The 20,221-nt window shown below is 39.4% G+C and overlaps 2 protein-coding genes and 1 long non-coding RNA gene across 18 annotated transcripts in view; 2 read left to right on the top strand and 1 right to left on the bottom strand.

Annotated features, from left to right (window-relative positions):
* Positions 1 to 6,421: 6,421 nt before the first annotated feature.
* On the top strand, positions 6,422 to 16,403 carry EXOC1L (exocyst complex component 1 like). 2 transcript variants are annotated; one of them, XM_040555691.1, is made up of 3 exons: positions 6,422 to 6,724; positions 10,055 to 10,185; positions 12,096 to 16,403. In XM_040555691.1, exons 1-3 carry the CDS (start codon positions 6,604 to 6,606, stop codon positions 12,357 to 12,359), a joined length of 516 nt encoding a protein of 171 aa, XP_040411625.1. In that variant the 5' UTR covers positions 6,422 to 6,603; the 3' UTR covers positions 12,360 to 16,403. The 2 variants fall into 2 exon arrangements, with proteins under 2 accessions (XP_040411625.1, XP_040411626.1); XM_040555692.1 differs by lacking the exon at positions 6,422 to 6,724 and adding an exon at positions 8,456 to 8,772.
* Positions 12,338 to 17,856, bottom strand: LOC121069467. Its single transcript, XR_005819438.1, has 3 exons — positions 17,728 to 17,856; positions 17,391 to 17,596; positions 12,338 to 12,423 (listed from the first exon to the last, which is right to left on the bottom strand). It is a non-coding gene; the product is annotated as an uncharacterized LOC121069467 (long non-coding RNA).
* EXOC1 (exocyst complex component 1) overlaps positions 17,809 to 20,221 on the top strand; it is a 24,909-nt gene continuing 22,496 nt past the window's right edge. For 7 of the 15 annotated variants that reach the window (XM_040555688.1, XM_040555684.1, XM_040555683.1 and 4 more), the window contains exon 1: positions 17,868 to 17,984. The gene's annotated coding sequence lies outside the window, so the exon portion shown is untranslated. Of the gene's footprint in view, positions 19,509 to 20,221 lie in introns of all 15 variants that reach the window. The other 8 variants (XM_040555685.1, XM_040555679.1, XM_040555676.1 and 5 more) reach the window with 6 other exon arrangements.

Raw genomic sequence — 20,221 nt, 5'->3', positions numbered from 1 at the left:
CAAATCATGCTCATTTCATGCACCCAGAGAGCACTGAAGAGGTCAGGTGGGGAAGGCAAACAGCAGGGGATTGAGTTCTTTAAGTGCTGCAATTTGGTATGCAAGATACGAGACATTATGCCCACTGTAGCAAGTTGTAGCTATGACTAGGAGCAGACCAGACAAATGGCCTAGATCGGGTTGATCCTGCCTTGAAAAGGGCAAATGATCTACTACCCTCATGAGGTTTCTTTGGGATCTGAGTAGTTTCTTCCATGCCCAGGACTCCAACTAAACAGGACAACACAGAACTGTCACTTGCCTTCATCCTAACAAATTATTTTGTCTCCACAGAGAGGAAGCTGGAAACCAGTTTACGAACAGATCATGTAATCTGCAAATGCTGGGTCATTACATTTCAGTTAATCATCCTTACACTGAAAACCTACTCTTTGTAATTGACCAAAGTTACTCTTTGACAATGCTAGCCCCCTTTGAAAGTATTTGGGGATGTGTCCATCATTCCTTTACCAGCTTTTTCACATGGTGAATTAAATTCGCTCTCAACATTTTTGTATTTTATTTCTACTCTAAATGTATTTGACACGAACCTTTTTGAGTAACTGACAGAATAAGAATTTATAACTATCTATATAGAATAAAATTTATTTTAAGCCACACAACTGTCAGATATGCTCATCCCCTAGATACAACATCCACACAAATTATGTATTTGTATAGATTCCCGACTCTTTATGAATTTTTAAAAAATGGATTAGATATCCAGCAGAAGCTTATAGTGTTTTAAGAGTGCTTTGCATCACGTTGGTGTATTGATTTTAAATATAAATCCACGTTAATCTGAAGTAATTGACTATCTACATTAATAATAATGTTCAATTTTCATGAGGGAAGAGAATGGTTCTTGTGCCAAGACAAATGAAATTTATTACTAGAGACTACAAAGACAGAGATGAAAATCACTATTAAAAAGTACGAAGAGGCTTTTGAAAGAATATCTATTGCAGTTGCTCTAGGTAACTCCTCAAGAAAGCTGGGTTTATTCAAAAAAATTTCAAGCACAGGAGAACATAAAGGCCAATTGGGTTGGCTTCACAACCTAATTTGCTTCAAATGTATTTATCAAGATACTTACTGACTTCTTGGTCAACATATCTCTCTACTGTGCCTTCTACCCCAAACTTTTATAAGACATCCTACCGAGAGTTGCTGTTTTTAACACAACTGTCAAAATCCTGAGCTAAGCTTTCAAAAACTTCCACCTCTCTGAAGATTCACAATTGTTTGTATGCCTAGACTTGAATAAGATTTTTCTTTTTACTTTTTTTACTACTTTTTTTTTTTTACTTTACTACTGTCTTTAGGATTTCACCTCCACAAAGAAAACTGTATGACACTGAATGGATTACATCTGAGTAACAAAGTGTGGAATCCATCATGCTGTTAATTAAATATGGCTTCAATTCATTAATGCATTATTATGCGCTTTGCTGAACACAAACCTAAACTTATTATGTAAGTTAACTTACTTGAAGTCCTATTTTTTAGCTCATACATATGTAAAAATTAACATTTGTAAATTCTTCATAGAATTACTTCCTATGTATGTTTTATGTTTCAAAACATGCTTTTAAATTTCATCCATTAACCAGCATCTGGTTACTGTTCTATGATAAACAGGTATGCAGTTCCTGTTTAAAGGAAAGCTTTGGCTGGAATGGTGGCATGCTATGCTATCATTTATCCAAATGATGGTCACGACTACAGTTTGAGGATGATAAAGCACAATGCTCTGTATAAACTTGGCAAATTTGAGCTTTAGTCAAAAAAAATCTCAAATAAACTCCTTCTTCTCCTTCATTCTAAGAAAAGAATAGTACTACTTTCTCTAAATTGCGTAATTACATTTTACCACTAGAGAAACCAATGATGTTTGAGTTTTAATGTTCTTTACCAGAACCGATGAGATCTTAAGTCATCCTCTGTCTGAGCATCCATGTACTCTGAAGTTGGTACAGCACTCTTTTAATGGGATCCCAAAAGGAATTCAGGAGAAAAGTAGATCTGCAAAAACATTTTAACCAACTGATGTCTCTCCAGCATGTATTTCTACGCTTCTACTTGAAAACTGAGTAAACAATTCAAGCCATACATCACCAAATAGCCCTTCTGCATGAAACTGTTATCTCTATTGCCTCTTACAGTTTTCAGTACAACTTAACTACTTTTATGCTTCACTGCACAGTGAATTTTATTGGCATAGCTATCAAAACGTGAATAAGTTGACATAATGAGGAGTCAGATCATCTATAAATGTCAGCAGGAAAGCACACCTGAGAAAAGTAAATCATTAATACAATGAAAAGTAATGATTGTTCGGAATTAGTTTTTTGAAGTCAGCTCAGAAACAGACACAGCCAGGTCACTGAAGAATGTTTTTTCAAGATTTCCATTTTATACTCTAAAACCTCATCTCAGATGTTAAAAAAGCAGACCAGAGCCCTAAAGCTCTGAAGAATACTTACGGACAATGAACTAAGTGTTAAGTGAGAAAGCCATGCCTGGCTGAAACCTCAAACAGAAACAGCTATAGCAATGTAAATCCTCATTTCAATAAAATGGTAAATTATGTTTTTCAACCCATAGGGATCCTCTGCAGCTCTGAGAGATTATTCTGCATGTTTTATTTTCCTTCCTTCTTTTTGTTTCATAACATTGTCAAGTAAGGAATGAGGGGAAAGATGCTCTGGTGAACAGTACTTTATAAGGGTGTGGTTCTTGCTGGGAATTTGAGATGTGAGAGTAAAGTTACGGCATCCAGAGTACTTCAGCATACAGAACACACTGAGTTCCCACCTGTCTCGAGCAGAGCAAGTGATCTCTTCTCCGTGCCTTGTCCCAGTTAGCAGGACCTAGTCAATGTGCTTGGTTTAATAACTGAATGTAGGTGGAGGGCCCTTCAGACCACCGGTAGGTTTACTTGTCCAGTCCAGCCCCATCTGTGACTCCCACCTCCCACAGCTGCTAGTGCCCCAGGTGAACTGGCCCCAGCCCCTGCCTGAGCCCTTTGCCCTGTCCTGTCCCTGCTGTTCTTCTCTTGGACCTGCTTTGTCACCTTGTATTTGCCTGGTGACAACGGGGCTGCAGCTGGAACCTGCTATTTTCACAGTCCTGCTCTACTGTCCCAGTGCCGTGCTGGAGAGGGCAATGCCTATGCCAGGGTCGCCTTCAGCTCCTGGGTTGCCCTTCCTAGGGCAGCAGCCCCACTGCTGCTGGCGGCGGTAGGATTTGTCCTTCCTTAGCAGAAGGTAACAAATTAGTCTCTTCTACATTGACTTAGCCCAGTAATTATTTAATTTCTAAGACTGTGTTTTAAATGCTAGATGTTTATTCATTAAAAATAGTCACAGGCACCATTGGTAATATCTTCATTTCTGAGGACAGAAAGATGCCTGAACCTGGTGACTGTCCTGCTGTTGCAGTAATGACTACTCTGAAGCCCACCAAAATAAAATGAAATCTTGTTACTGACTAAATGGGTTTTGGATCAAGCCCCAAAGTAATCAGTCTGATGTATATACTAATGCACATCGGTAGATCCAAAGGAGTATAAGGACTCATCGTAAATATCGTTTCCAAAACTGTTGAATTGCTTTTTCCGAGAACGGTGTGTCTGAGAAACAATAAAGATTAGAAGTAGAGAGATTTATCTTATTCGGACGTGCTACTACATCTGAATACAGTAAGGAAAACTGTATTTTCATATGGAGGTTTGAAGGAAAGATAGGACACAGAAAGGAACAGAAATAATTAGTATTTGGCAGAAAGGTCTAAGACACTTCCCTGGTGAATACTTCACTTGTAAAGAGGTCCTTTGTAGACCACTGTGAGCCTGGGGTATGGGGTGCACAGCCTTCAGAAATATGTGTAATTAATCTACCTTGACAGATGCAGAGAATTCCAAGTTAAGTTTTGATTTAAATTTGTTTGTGGCTCTGGTAACAAGAAGTTTGATTTGTTCTGGTTTATGTGTGTATGACACATTCATGGGGTGGGATTAGGTGAGGTAGGGAAGTGCTGACGGGATGCTTGATGCCAGAATGGGAAGTTGGTCCTGGACCATCGTTAGTGTGTCCTTGCTGGCTGGGCAAATTACTGCCTGTTGGCTCTGAGTCATGAATTGTCAGGATTTTGGCTTACAGTATTGTAGCTAAGGTGGAACTGAAATCTCATAGCTCAAATCACCCGCTTAGCCTCTAGGAAACTGTTGCAGTGTGGCCTTTTCTATTCAGTAATAATAATACCAGCAAGGAGGCATATTAATGCAGAAGATCTTAATGGCAGGTTCTGAGTGGGATTAAATTTGAGTCAATTGGAGAGTTTCAAATTGCAGAAAAGAGGGATTTCCTGCGATAGTACTGAGTTGTGTATGCTTCTTCATACATGCTTACACATGTATAGTGGTACTTACCTGCTCTCAGCTAAACTTTAGCTTTGTGTATGAAATGTGTTATTTTTTGCATGAGTCATCTAAAAAGAGCATCTTGATCCTTAAGAAGTATATGTTTCAGAAGATGAAAGGGGGAAAAAAAAAAAGAGAGAACAGAAATAATACCAGAAGAAAAGCAAAAGGGCGAAACAGAACAAGGAAACAGATGATAGAATAAATTATAAGTAGGCAAGAAGCTCTGTGTAGGCACTGCAGATGCTCTTTACCTACTGTAAGAATCATCCTTCAAAATATTAAATATATCAATATACAATCAAGCATGGAGACATAAAAATTGGCTTTCTGTAGAGGAAGATCCTAAAGCCTACCAAGTCTTATTTCCATTCCACCCAAGTCAGTATAGTAGTAGAGTAATTGGAGGGAAAAAAATTATTTTGCAGGTCACCTCCAAAATAGGATGGTCTTTTCTCCCCAGTGTAATCTAATGATAGAGAAAAGACTATGAAGTGTAAGGTAAATACAAAAAAAAAAAAAAAAAAAAAGACTGCTGCAGGTAATTCCATTACCAGCTGCACCAACACTGTGCTATGATTAATTCTGTGCTATGATTCTGTGAATGCTGTCCTGCTACACTCTAAGAGAGGATGGATGAACCAAGAATGAAACAATTCAAGAACAATAGCGAACTACAATTTTTTCTGTTTCTTATTAAAACATTCAACATTAAATTCGCCATTATACCTTTTATGCATATACTCAGAGTGGTTGCTTAATGTAGCATTTGAGAATGCATTAAAGGATATTGCAGAAGTAATTTAATCTCTATAATATTTTTTTGCAATGTAATTTGGTTTAAGAGGAGCTACGAAGAAAATAGTTACATCACAGGATAGGATCTTCCAAGTGTTATCTGCGTATACCACAGCTCAGAAACAAATCCAGAGGAATCTCTTACCAGAGCCTACACGTCTGCTTTCTATTTTTTTGCTCAGTTGTATCTAACAGGTAGAAATGATTACATTACTATGTAAGTTATCAAAATATTTTGCTTCTTTTCCAAAAGATTTCCAAATATGAAAACTGTAGTTTATCTTTCAGAACAATGACTGTGCTTTAAGAGTGCATGCTTGCTGTGGTTTAACCCGGCTGGCTGCTTAGCACCTAGCAGCCGTTCACTCACTCCTCCCATGGGATGGGAGAGAGAATCGGAAAAAAGGTAAAACTTGTGGGTTGTGATAAAGACTGTTTAATAGGACAGAAAAGCAAAGGAAAATAATAATGGTGATGATGATGATAAAGGGATACAAAATAAGTGATGCACAATGCAACTGGTCGCCACCCTTTGACTGATGCCCATCCCGTCCCTGAGCAGCAGGAGCCCCTGCTCAAAACACTCCTATGAAAACTGAGGCAAAATGACTTACGGTTTGATCAAACTGTGAAAAATAAAGTTTGGACGAGGGTGTCATGCTCTTTTCCCAAGATAAGCTGTTGTGCGTATTTACTCTTTAAAGAGAAGTGATGAAACGTGTCCTTGTGCCTTGTACTGATAAAATACATCCCAAACCTGAAGCTTAGAGGAACTTTGCTTTCCCACAGCGGGGATGAAAATTCTTTAAGAGCTTTAAGAATCACAACTGTTTTTCCAAATACATGGGAAAAAAATATCTTCTAGTTTCTTTTCTATCTTTTTCCCACTCACCTAGACAATATGCTTACTAGCTATAGCAGAGGGCAATTCTCCCTAACGTTACATCTACACAATTCTACCCGATTTCATTTCACTCCATGCCAGTAAAGCACCATGTACATTTATGGCACCAATCCCTTCTTCTAATATTTGCAACACCTTATTTTTCTTAATGCCCAACTTCTCCGTGCAGCCACAAGTTATCCCAGCAGGAAAAGGCTGGTACAGGCTGCCGCGCACTCCAGACACTACGGGGCGGGGATGGAGATCCACGGGGCGGGGAGATCCACGGGGCGGGGATGGGCGATCCGCAGCCGGGTCCCGGCGCCCAAACGGGCGGCTGTGGGTCCGGGGCTGCGGCTCTCAGCGATGTCTGCCCCGAGCCCCGGGGCTGCGCAGGCCGGCGCGGCCGGGAGGCGGCGGAGGTGGAGGAGGAGGAGGAGGCTGAGGCAGGTCGGGGACCATGTCCTCGCTGGTGAAGGAGGACCTGGCCAAGCGGCTCTTCGGGCCCCGGCGGCTGCGGCTGCAGGAGTTCATCGAGGTGGAGGGCTCGGGAGGGGGGCGCTGCTACCTGTGCGCTGCAGGTACCCGGGGGGACATGGGGCCGGGGGGTGCATGGGGCTGGGGGATCCCCATGGGGCTGGGGCATCCCCATGGGGTCAGAGGATCCGCTGTGTGCTTAGGAAAGGTGTCGTAAGAAAGCATAACGGGTACCTTAGTGGTTTTAATGGGATTTGGGGAGCTTTTGCACGATCCCTCGTTGGGTTGTGAAGTCCTCATGCTGTCCCAGTTGCCGAAGTAACTGTGGTTTAACTCGATCGGGAATAGTGAGAACTGTGATTAAAACAAGAGTGTTGGGATAAAATTAACTAGCTGGCTGTTTGCTAAATCTGATTTCAAGTGCATCTGTTTCTGAACGTTTTTAGAATGTGGTTTCAGAGAAGCCTGAATTATTTTTGTATTAGTTTTGCAACACTGAAAAAGAGGAGTACTCTCATCCGTAAGTAGTTAGATAGAAGTGAATGCTTTTTGCAGTCTGTTTCCTCTTGATGTTCAAAACGCACATAGCAGGTAGAAATAATGTATGTATTTGAGACTCTTCTTGGCAATACGGGCTGATGCCAACCATATTCTGTGGTTCTCATGTTTGTAAACATCTGAAGTCTTTGAATAATTTCATTGTACAGATTACTGGAAATACTGAGCAAGCTTTGTTCCCTGCACCCACGTAATTATAGTAGAAGAGACTTTGCACTTTAAAACTGTAAAAATAGTTTTAAGAAATGGATTCCTGAGCATTGTAGAGCTTCTAAATGTACAAGAATAGCAACCTGATTCATAGTTTGTAAAACAATCTGGCAGAAGTATATTTAGATGTGAGTGGCTGAACTAACAGTTCACTGTTGTGAAACTTCCAAAGAGGAGAAATAACATGCTCTACCTTCAAAATCTTTACTAAACATTTCTTTTTAAGGTAGAGAAGAACAAGCTACTATAGAAAGCCTCTAATCAGATTAACTGATTGGATGTCACTGAAGACATAAAGGAAAATTTATGTGGAGTATTGAGAGTGGGATCTCTCCAGTAGCCAATATTAAACTCTCTTAATATATTCAGGCATAGTCAAGTAAGCGGTGAGCAGAGTGGACACCTGATGCTGAAAGATGGGCTCCATCTGTCTGCCAGGAGCTACTGTAATCTGCTGTGATTCTCTGGAGCAAATCACGCTGTCTAAAATCTTATCCCCACAATACATCCTGAGTATACTCCTGTGAATTTCAACTTACCATAACTAAGAAAAATCAGTCAGACTATATAAAGACAAAACTTTAGAAGTCTATACCTTTTGAAATCTGCATTAAAATAAAATCTCGGTGTGGATAACTGAACAATCTTATGTGTGTGCCACAGGCCAACCTTATTTCCCTTCCTTTTTCACAGTAGCAAGTCTCAGTTCTTGCATGAAGGATATAGTTCCTTTTGCTAAATGCTTTATAAACACTGGAAGAACATAAAGCTGAAATGCAGCCGTATTCAGGAATTTTCACAACTCTGTATTGGTATGCCTGAGAAGGGCGGCAGGGCTAACCTCATATCATCCAGTTGCATAGAGAGACTCTAAAAACAAGTTCAGTCCATGGAAGACATTAAGAAATAATTTGTGCTCTATGAAGGCATTGCCATATCAATGCCCTCCACAGGAAAAGCTGTGAGAATTTAATGAGTGAAATGGTAGATCTGAGATCATGCTGTATATCAAAAATAAAATTTTCTTTAACTACGTCAGCTGAGTGCAAGAACAAGCAACACATCAAAAATGCAGGAAAAGAACAATGTTGTAGGTGAAAATTGTCCAGCCAGGTTTCACCACTGGACAGAACATGCCCCTGGCTTCATTGTGCTTATTGGAGCAGTTTCTTAACATCTGTTCTCTATCCTCATTTCATACAATCTCTGTTCCTACACAAGAGATGGAGGAGTGGCAGTCTGTGGGTCCTGGAGGTGCCTAGGATAACCACTTGTATTTCTGAAAGGACTCCGAGCTTTTGGGGTTGGATTTGTTTTCTTTCAGCGCTGAGGGAGACCACATACTCCTTCACAAGAAAGCAAACAAAATGGGATAAAACTGGAAGTAAGAAGAGAACTTTCTAAGAGTAGTCTAACAGATGTGCTTGCAAATGAAAACCGCTGTAACTTCTCCATAGAGATAATACACCAGAGGTCCTATGATTAAAAATCATTGAGTAATCATTACTGATAGGACCAGAAAGATATAAAAGCAAGTGGTTGGTTTTTCCCTGCAGGCTGTTTGGGAAGCTATAGGCTGAGAGAATTACAATCAATTTATATTTTTTCCTTTACTTTTCTCTGTAATGGAAAGAAGCTCCATCTCCAATGTAATCCTTTCTTTGTCTTTATTTTGTAGCCATCTTATAAACAAGTGAGAAGTCAAGGACATCGTAACAGGAATAAAATAGTCAAGTTTCAGAATGGATTTTTCAAAAATTCAGGCAGCATTTAGAAATAAAAGAATTTTGGTCCTTCACCTGTAGTATCACGTTATGATGTCAAAATGTTCCTGCCAAATGTAGGTGACATCTAGCATTTACTTACCTTGGGCTACAAGATGGCTTGGGGAAGTTGGTCTGCCATACAGTTGTTATGCTGGATGTGCAGATGTTTCAGGCTCCAATGCTTTTCACCCTAATTATTGTGTGTTACAGAAGTCTGATCTCCTACACAGCACTCAATGTAATCAATTAATAATGGTAGTTATTATAAATAATATCCTCATGCTCTTTTCATTGTAATTTCCTGCCTGAATTGGAAAATAGTAATTTCTACAAAGATAGCACTGGGCAACTTGAAACTTCAAGAAATATTTTCAATGTTGCTTCTGTTAAGTGACGTACTTACGTATTTTATAAGGAAACAAGAGTTTTGTTTAAGAAGTGATGGATATATAAGAGAACCCCAGAACAGAAGGTGTAGCACGAGTCTTGTAAATACAGAGCCTTGGTAGTGATTCTGCATTTTTTTGACTCCAGCACCCTAGAAAGATTCCCCCTCAAAGTAAGTAGGATAAGTGGATTATCCACATAGATCCAGTGCCAGGATTGGTCTTCATTGCACTGCTAGTGAATTCAAATGAAAGGCTTTTGCGCAGCCAAGACTGTCTTTTCACAGGAGGGGGAAGGTAAATCCTAAATCTACTAAATGCTGAGAGGTTTCATAGGCTGAGAACACTGGGCTATTTCTACTAATTGCATAATAAAACTATTAAGTCCAGCATAGCACTATACCGCCCTGCACATCATCCTTTAAATTATTATTTAAAATGTACTGTAAGTCTTTTATTATCAGAACTCTTGGGAAGCGTGTGCTTGCATATCTAAAATATTTTTGTCTTGCAGTGACTAAAAGTGAAGAAGTAGAAATATGTATGGTAAAACACTTTCGAGTAGATCGAGAGGAGAAATACGAAGTAGTTGAAAAGTGGTTTCTGAAAGATCTGGAGATGATTGATGGAAAAGAAGCAGATACTGTAAGTGTTATCTATTATTAAATACATGTATTAGAATATACTTTTCTTGTGTTGCAATTTGGAATACAAGTATTGAAATGCAATTGGAGTGCATTATCTGAAAAAAAAAATCTGTCTAAAAAACAAAACAACAAAAAAACCTCCAAGGAATTTTGTGTCTATTGTGTGGGAGAGGGTACAGATTACATTTGCACTTTTTGGGCAGGGCAGGAGAGATTTTGTTTGTTTGTTGTAATCTTCATCTCTCTTGTTGACATCTGAAGGACGAGCTGGATGTTTTCTAATTTGCTCATCATAACTTGGAATAAAAGTTCTCCACTGCAGCTCCCACTATAAATTTGGATTAATCCAATTTAATGTGTATTAGAAAATAATATTTAGTTAAATATTTTTATGGAGGCTGTGCCCCTGCCATTTGAATTTATGAACCTGTTCTTTGTGTGGCAAAGAGGATTTGTGTCAATATGTAAAACATCGTGTAAGTGTGTCATTTGGTGTACCAGCTTAGGAAATTGTGCCTCTTTCATTTAACTTACATCTCACTCCCATTACTTGGATCAAGTAAATATTTGTGTTTGGCTAGATTTGTGTGATCATACTGCTAAAAACTTCAGCTAGATTTGCATGATTTTACTGGTAAAAAAGCCAAAAACCTCATAATCTCTCAGATAAAATTACAGAAGGGTAAAATGAGGCTGCAGTAGTACAATACAAGCCAACACCAAAAGTAGAATTAAATCTTATAGAAGCTAGAAGAATTTGCTGAGGAGAATATCTTACTGTAGGTAAGACATTTTAACAGTCATCCATGCATAAAAATGTAGTACAGGGAAAGATTACTTTTTTTTTTTACCCCAAAAGAGCTTTCAAATGAACATAAAATAGAATTCAGATTATTCTGATATCAAGAGCCCACAAGAAAGGTTTCACAGTCTTGATCTAAGGAAAATGAGAGACTCTAGTTGTACTCATTCTATCCTGATGACTGTTCCCTTTCGAAAAAAGTCTCCCACAGCTCCTGCATGGGGAGCCAGGCGAGCTCTCCAGTAGTCTGTGGTCCTCTGCATGTTGTCCTGAAGTCTGAAACTAGGAACCTGGGAGATGGTGGAGGTGAGCTCAGGTTCAGAGTAGCTAAAACTAATAATCCTTTATGTCCTCTCTCCAAATTATCTTGCATCTGGAAATGTTCCTGTCCCTTCCCCAGCCAAGGCAGACAGCACATTTCCTTATCACTTGTGTACATGAATTTATTTCAGCCTTTTTTTGAAATGTTTTGTACTAAAATACCCTTCAGAGATGATTCAGCCTTCCACAACTTGGATGATCAAAATCTTATTTTTGGTTATAGAAAAGCCTAAATGAACCTTAAACTCCTGATTATAGAGTGATTGACACTGCTATAAATATTCATAATATTGCTATTCATATCTATAGAATTTAATAGAACTTAGCTGCTGCTAGTATTAATTGTGCCAAGGAGCCTGAAAGCACACAGAATAACAATTTAGGCAGGAAGGGGAATCAATATTCTTCTTCTGACAGGCATATATAGTTATAGTCCAAGGCAAGTGCTTTTCATATAGTGTTTTAGGCAACATGACAAATCAGTTCATTTCAAAACAACCTTGTATAATCCCAATAAAGTGCAGGGTATCATTTGGCCAAACTCTGAAAGTTTCACTCAGGCAAAATTCCTAATGGCAAAGAATAGCAGCTAATTATAAACTGCTACTTTGTAAAGTTTTAAAAGACCCTTTAGTATGAATGGCAGAAATATGCAAAGTGCATAGCTAATACTTTTTAGTATCCATCAAACTGAGAAAAAGGCCTGAAGGTATCTGAGCAGAGAACAATTGCCATTCTAATGTCTGTAATGCATGTAATAACTTCGTTCTCTCTCCATTTTTTAGGATAATCCATATTTTGATATGCACTTCCACAAAGTCTACAGTTTGGAGGCATATAGTTGTGCATCTAAATATACCTTTGCTCGAACGCTAAACAAACTGAATGAAATGTACCTTAAAAAGGACTTGAAGATTGTGAACTTTGATGACACCTACCTAAATGATGATTCAATCTGGTCATCCAACAATAGGGATTGCTTAGTACTTATGAGGATATGCTTCTATGCTTCCAACCTTTTATGTCTCTCCCTGTGTCCCTTGTCCTGAAGATGCATTTTGTAATGTTAAAGGTGACTGGTTGATTTTCACTGACCAGCATTTCGTAAATCATCTGTTGAAAAAGACAGCAAGTGATGTGCAGCATCTGCTTCTTAATTTATGCATCTAAGTCCAAAATGGAACATACTTTTTAGATATATAAATGAATGGTCAATTGCTTATGTTAGCAGGGCCTTACTGGCAAGTACAAATATATGTGACTCAACAAAGGGACAGTGATTCTTATGTAAGCAGAGTTCAGCATTTGCTCATCGTTTATGGAGTTATAAATTATTCTTCATGAATTGCTATAAATATTTTTTTTAAATATTTTAAGAGCATTAACAGTTCATATACTTCCTGGAAGTAGAAAAATAAAGCAAACAAATGAGTTCTGTACAAGAACAATGCACATTTCCATTTTCAAATGTGTTGAAATACAGAACTTTGTTAAAGAGATCACATCTACATAAATACACAAATACAAATACTCATCCTTATGAATTGGAGTTTTGCATTCAGGTACCAGGGACCAGCTTTTCACTTGTAATTATTTCCCCCCCAGAACATCTAGTATTCCCTTTGGTCTTTCCATTTTTTGTGAGGCTGTCACAGAAACATAAAATGGATGTTCTTAACCAGAACTGTTTTTTGTCAGACCTTTCAGGCCTTTTTTGTTTTATATCATTAATGTCTTCTTTCTTGCAATTTGTTGTTTTATGTGCATGAACAGACCTGGTTATGGAACAGAAACTGATTGTTTATGTCTCTTCTCTGCCTCAGGACCAAGAATTAACAAAATACTACAGGATGTCCTATGTAAACAGTAGTTGTTGGCAATTAGTTACAGTTACTTTATGGGCAAGTGATAGACTTTTCAAAATTCATGGAATTATGAGAGTAATTTTCAGCAGTTTCTAGCTATGTGTTAGCATATTCAGTGTACTACTTAAATGTGTATTAGTACTTACAGTTGCATTTAATGTGGGGTGGATTCTACTGAGTGGTTGGGAAGATCTCACCCATAACAAAAAAAAAAAACAAAAAAAAAAACAACAGCTGACAGTATTATATTACAGTAGAAACAGAAGATGAATTAAAGCTGTATTGACCAAGAGCTGCAGAAGAACACTGCCAAAAAGCAGCATGGTGATATTGTTCTGTGTCAGTCAGCTAAGCTAGCTAGCTGCTTCTCCCATAGTCAACAGAGAAAGAAATGCCAAACCAAAAGGTGATTCTGAGAAACTTTTGGTCAGAACTTCCAGCAGGAGAAAACTTTTCTCTTTTGGCAGCCTACAGAGCACAGAGAAACTAGCTCTGGACTAAACCAGCTAAGTACCTAAAGCTGACGAATGTAAATAGCTCCCAGAAAATCACAAGTTGGTTACTGCCTTCTCTGAGTACCTGGCATTGTAAAGTGGGCAAGGATACCACGGCATGGACTTCACTGTTGCCTTTCACATGGACTCCCACTTTTAAAAACATGTAAATGTACTTCAGATTCAAAATTGAAATAAAATCAAGTAAGTGAGAATATATTTGAAAAACTGTATAAAATGTACAGCTTTCTACTTTACTTTTTAAGTGTTAACCTAGTGCTTGTATATAGAAAGGCTATATATTTGATTACCTAATCTTAAGAAGTTATATATTTATTCTAGGCGTGTGATGTAAATTGCATACATTCTCATACAAAATATTTGTGTATATCTTGACCGTCATGATGGCAGTTTCTATGGGTTAATACAAATCTTCTGCAATTTTGAAGGACTTAAGTCTTTTATTTGTCACCTAAATATTGTTAGAGAGAAGGGCTGCATTTATAGTAATAATTTATGAAATGTAGTTGTTCTTTGCAGAATGTCTTTGGTATAATCCAGTCCAAGTACGTGTGTTTTAACATTTGATCCATCGCTACAAAAAGTATTTGCCTAATGCCCAAGCTCCACAAAAACATTTTTAAGAGCAAGTATAATTCAGAATACTGTTATATATGACACATTGTCTTGTTTGGGCTGTGTATTATTGTAAAGATCACAATATTTTCAGTAATGTTTACAAGGTCTTTGCTTAACAGGTGCAAAAAATTCTTCTCTGGGTGGAAAAGCTCCCATCGTTGGTCTTGTAATAAAATATATAGAACCTCTAATAAAAAACACCTCACTTTTTTTTTTGAAATAAACTACAGGTGGTGACTTCCTGACCAATAATTGTCCTGTATCATGTTAGAAACTGATTAGCTAAAAATGACTATAATGTTCAAACATATTTAATGGACTTGTGTAAGTAGTTCATATCTTCCTGTTCTTGTTACTGTATAAACATTAAATTGATTATATCAGAAGACAAATAAGCCTGCATTTTATGTGGAATAATATACAACTCAGATCTTTTTGCCATTTCTTCCGTCCGATAACATCATATTTCAGATATTCTTTACTAAGTGATCAGAAAGGAGAAAAAAGGAACACTGTCTATATAAATGATTTCAGGTAGCATCAAAAGGAAAAAATATTGATAGAGATCTTTGTGGACCTAATCTAGGGCCTTTTTGCATTTCCACAATTCTTCATAAAATGCCAAATATCAAGGCACTGTGCAAGTGCTAGACTGACATAGTCACGCTATGGAAAGTCTTCGTCCTCAAGTGCTGGAGACTGTCACTGTGGTTAGTACAGCACAGCTGCACCACAGGAGATAAAGACTATGCTAAATTATAAATGGAAAAGACCTGACAGGCTAAATAGCCCATCTTTCAATTAAGGCAAAATTGTTTCCTACATCACACTTCCTGACATTGGATATACAGAATGCAGTTTGAAATATAATATCTGGGGATTCATCTGCTTCTCCTGGAAGACTTTTCCAAAATTGATTAGGAAGAAACTTACAGGAGTAAAGGATTATCACAAATGCATTTGTAGCTTTCTTATAAAAGGTTTCAACCAAACTGTGAAGTGAATTAATACTTGAGATTGTGGATATAAAGTGGACTTCACGTTCAGAACACAGGAATTGTTACCAGCCATATCTGTTCCAGAGAGGAAAAAAAAAAAGAGAGAAAAAAAAAAAGGCAACCTGAAAATGAAGAAGATAATGAGCAAAGGAAACTTCATGCGTACTTGTTTAAGAGGCAGAGAGAGAACATAGCCTGTCATAAAAGACATGTGATGTTCTTTGTCCTAAGTGTATTATTAATTCTTTAAATAATATCAGAATTAAGAACACAGAGAAACCTGTGACAAAAGAATTCATATTTTGTATGTAGCTTTTATCAATATCTGTTTGTCTTCTTTTTCCATACATTAAAAAAATATATATATATCATTCAGATAAGATTGTTCTGTATCAACAAAAATACACTGGTGAGGTTCCACTGGAGTTCATGGATTTCAGATAATTTTTACCATCTAAGACTCATAACCTTGTATTTAAGCAGACAAACTCTTTTCCTGTTGGTTCATCTTTCACTGATTACTAATCTTTTCCAGCATCTTAAGTTAAACAAACAGATAGTATGAGCAGTTACTTGTCATTAAGTTGGTGACTTAACTTTCTATTCCTTCCTGCCCCCGGCTGACAGGTCTAAAACCAGTAAAGCGCAGTCTTTGATCAAGGCAGATTTTTTAAAACATTTGGGAAGTGAAGCAGACCAGGGAGGGGAGCATATTCTGAACTGTGCCTCCCGTGTTATTTCTCTTTCTTGTTCTCCGTTGTATATTGGAGTCATACATACCCACATCTTCCCAGTGAAAGCCTATACTACTTCTTTCCTTGTCGTCTTACCTATTCCCCAATACTTTCTGTCACTCTCAGAATATAAATTTATCTTTTCCCTGTAAAATGGGGGATTGTATTACATAATTAGTAATATGCAACTTCAGAATATTTTCTCCTGAGTTAAAGTTAGGATTGGAAGAGAAAGGCCCTTTCTCAAAGCATCTGTGGAAGCTGAAATAGGAAGGGAGAGAATGGCACTGTGCATCCTGTAAGATGATCTCATGTCTGTTTTAACATGTGTAAACACATGTAGCATTAACAAACAATGCTTTGTTTCTTTTTCTGCCCTGAAGCAGAATTAACAGATAAAGACAGACAACTAGAAGGGCTTTGACTAATAACAACAAAAGCTTTACGAAACCCTATCCAATTTTTTTATGGCAGCCTTGTCCAGTCTTTATAGATCTAGAGAGAGACAGTTACATTTTGTGGTGAAACCGAGAAATTACCAAACTGAAACTTCTCTTTTAACCTTGGCCCTCATGAATGATATATTACAGAATTACACAGCATGCTGTTTTATAAGTCAGAAAATAGAAGTACGTTCAGCAAGACAGTGTTGGTCAGTAATGGTTAAATATTTTCCATCAAGTAGAAAGATAATTTAGGTAAAATGAGATCACAATTTTACATGCTAAAAGGCCACATTTTGGCAATTTATATCATTAACTTGAATGTTTTCTGTTTTTCCTAATTGGTAATGATCTGGGTAATACATTTTATCAAGCCTACCTTCAAGACATACTGACGTATTACTGTGAATTAATCACACAGTTCAAGTAATCTGTAATGATTTCAGCCTTCTCTTAACCGTGCACGTAAGACTTAAAAAATACTGTATTAATTTACATGAATAATACTAAAGATGAATGAAGTATATTGATCATGTGGAGAACCTCCATCATGGCGAAGTTTGAACTGGAATTCACCAAATTCAACAGTGGCCAAGGCCAAATGTGGATGTCATTTCTCTGGGTGAGATTCCAAATCCTGGATGTCACAACTACTAGTCAGAGTAACTTCTTCCTCAGAGAAGTTTGGTGTGGTGGGCACCAAAGCCTCTCAGTTACTTAAGGATGCTTCTGGTTAGGGATAAAGGCAAACTCTGAATGTTTCTCACAGAAGATACATTAATCTGGTGCTGTGGCCTATGATGGTTCCCTTGCAACTGTGCTCAGATGGAATGCTTTGTCAATTGAAATCCTAAGATTTTACAATACATTGTAATGTATTGTCTTTATCTGTTAACACTGGGTGTACCTGCACTTCTTCAGCGAATGCTCTCATCTCCTACAAGCTGCATAACTTCTTCACCACCCTGCCATGAGGTCTGCCGAGGACACAGGGACACCAGGAGCCAGCTGACAGGCTCGTCAGGTCTTTCAGGGCGAGAGCTCCCTCATCATACCCCCACGGGTCACAACACTGGGAGATCACACTGGCGTTATTTTCTTGCTCTTCACGACCTGTAATTACATACCAAAGTTTTGACAAAACAGCTAACCTCCCCTAGCAGCTCTGGAGCGGGCTCCTTGCCCCTCCTTAGCTCGGCAGATGTTTTCCAGCTCCTTTCCCTCACGGAGCTGAGCCAGCCCACCTGAGGGCGAGCCGAGGCACCCAGACACACCACAGAGCTCCAGGCCCGCCCTCTAGCACCAGGCCCGCCCGGAGGGAGGCGGTGCAGTCCCGGCCCGCTCCCCGCTCCCTTCTCGGCCCTGCCCGTTCCGCTGCTGCCGGGATCACATGAGAGGAAGCGGCGGAGGTGCCGCCGCCTTCCCGTTCCCCTTCTTCTCCAGCCCTGGTGAGGCACCGTCGGCCTCTTCCCCTCTGCTCCGCCCGGGGCCTTGGGCTCGGGTAGGAGCCGCGGCGAGAGCGGGGCGTCGCGGTCGCGGCCGCCTCCTGGCGCCGGGGGCGGGTGGGCTGCCGCTGCTGTAAGCTACCCCTTGGCGTCTACACAACCCCCCCGTTAGGGTTTTGTTGTTAAACGGCCGCTCAGTAGTATCTACGCAACCCCCCCTTAGGGTTTTGGTGTCAAATGGCTGGTCGTTTGGTCCTATGGAGTCTTTGTCTTGTATTTCCTGGGCTGGCTCCCTCAGTGGGGTGGTGGCGTCTTGGATAGGTTTCTTGTAAGAGAGGAGTTGGTTGTAACGTGACTGGGGAAAAAATGCAGCAGTGTTGGAAGGGATTTATTAGGCTGGCTTACAGTTATCTTAAAGCATTTTTTTCTGGGGAAGCAGCTTTATCTCCAGCTCTTCACCTTTAGTTCTGGGGTCATTTTGGATGCCCCATCCCTGGAGGTGTTCAAGGCCAGGCTGGGTGGGGCTTTGGGCAGCCTGGTCTGGTGGGAGGTGTCCTTGCCTATGGCAGGGGGGTGGAACCAGGTGATCCTTAAAACAACCCCATCCAACCCAAATCATGCAGTGATTTGTGTATGAAGAACACAGTGATGCGCTTGCTTCTGACCCATCGTGAGGGTTTTGACTGAGGGTTGAATTTACAATGCAGGTTGGAGTATGTGTCAGAGTAAGTCTTTGAGCTCAGGTTTAATGTCTTCTGTTTTATGGGAAAGGGGTATTCTTCACAGCCCCAACAGCTTGTGTTGGCATTGAAACAGGAGAGTTAGCGGGTTGCAGCAATCTGAATGTGGTTTAGACCAGAAGGTAAAACCTAAATCGGGAAGGAAAGGTGGTATGGGTAAAATGGGTCAGTTTGTCAGTGCTTCATGTGCTCGTCTTAGGCACGTGCTGCAGAATAACAGAAGCATGTCCTGATGCAATTTGGAAACAGAAGCTAGGCCTAGCATTGGATGAAGGGTGAGGAAGGCTGTTGGATAGCTGCTAACAATGGAGTGTTACACAGGGTTGTCGTGTAAACAGCATTGCTTTGAGTGTTTTGAGCTCTGTACACTTGACAGAACTAATTGCAGCTTGGTAGATTGACCTTTGTTTTCCCAAAGCCTTTGGATTAGTGATCTTCAAATTCCTTAAGGTGAGATGTGGTGGGCAGCGGAGCTCAGGCATAGTGGGTCATAAAAGACTAAAAGCAAAATCGGTGCCTTTTCTGTTTCACGTGCTGAGGGAACTCTTTTTTTTGTTCGTTGGGTGTTGGTTACAGAAAGCAACCCATGTATTTCCAACAGGAAAACACAACCAAAAATTTAGCTCCACATATTGTTTCAGCGTCAGGCTGTGATCAGGCAGCACAGCATGTGATGTATATTGATCACGTTTGTAACACTCCGTAGAATTTTAAGGCGCAAGTTGAGAGTAATATTGGAGCTCCTCTATTGAAATAAAAACATTGAACCATGATGTCTGTGTGTTGCTGCTCTTAGTCGATCTAGAGCAATTTGTAGTGTGAGGACCTCTTCTGAATCTGGTAAATACTATTAATCCCTAAATTTTAGGGAGTTTTTTTCTTTTTAGCTTATTATCCCTGTCACCCCATTTTTTTAGAATCTTGTGGGGTTTAGACCATGCTTTGCTAGAGAACCAGGTGATTATGCTGAAAGTCTCTTTCAGAAATTTGTGACTTTCTCAGGATTTTATTCTTGTTTACTGCATAGTTAGTTTAGTGTTATTTTACCTCCGCAAATCCTGCAAAGTGCTCCCTCCCCCCAAATCTTTCTACCTTCTTGTCTGCCCCTTTACATCCCCCAAATCACCTGAAAGCCATATTCTTAATGCGGAGAAAAACTAGTGAGCAAACTGTAAGGTGCTGTTAGGAAAGTTCTTGTGCTGTTAATGGCAACGCACCTCACATGTGCAGTCTGATGGCCTGGTTTTATATGTGACTACATCATTGATTTTAAAGCTGCATCTGCCACTGTACAAGAAGATGTAAAGGGCAGTCCCTGATGTCCTTCCTTATGCAGTCTCCTGTGTGCACTGTTACAGGCTGTGAGAGTGAATATATGATGTCTGTTCGGTGTCTTTAAGCAGAAGTCTTTGTTTTGTAGCATTTGTTTGTAGAGTAGGAGGTTCAAGGTCACCGCCTGATTCCTGGAAGAAATCTCTTGATTTATTCCTGGGCATACATACTTTCTTTCTCTTTTAATGATATATGCTTTTGCTCCCTTGCCAGATGAAAAA

Source organism: Cygnus olor, chromosome 4, assembly GCF_009769625.2.
Source record: "Cygnus olor isolate bCygOlo1 chromosome 4, bCygOlo1.pri.v2, whole genome shotgun sequence".
Lineage (NCBI taxonomy): Eukaryota > Metazoa > Chordata > Aves > Anseriformes > Anatidae > Cygnus > Cygnus olor.
The sequence above is the reverse complement of the archived record's forward strand: the minus strand, read 5'-3'. Positions and strand labels throughout refer to the sequence as shown.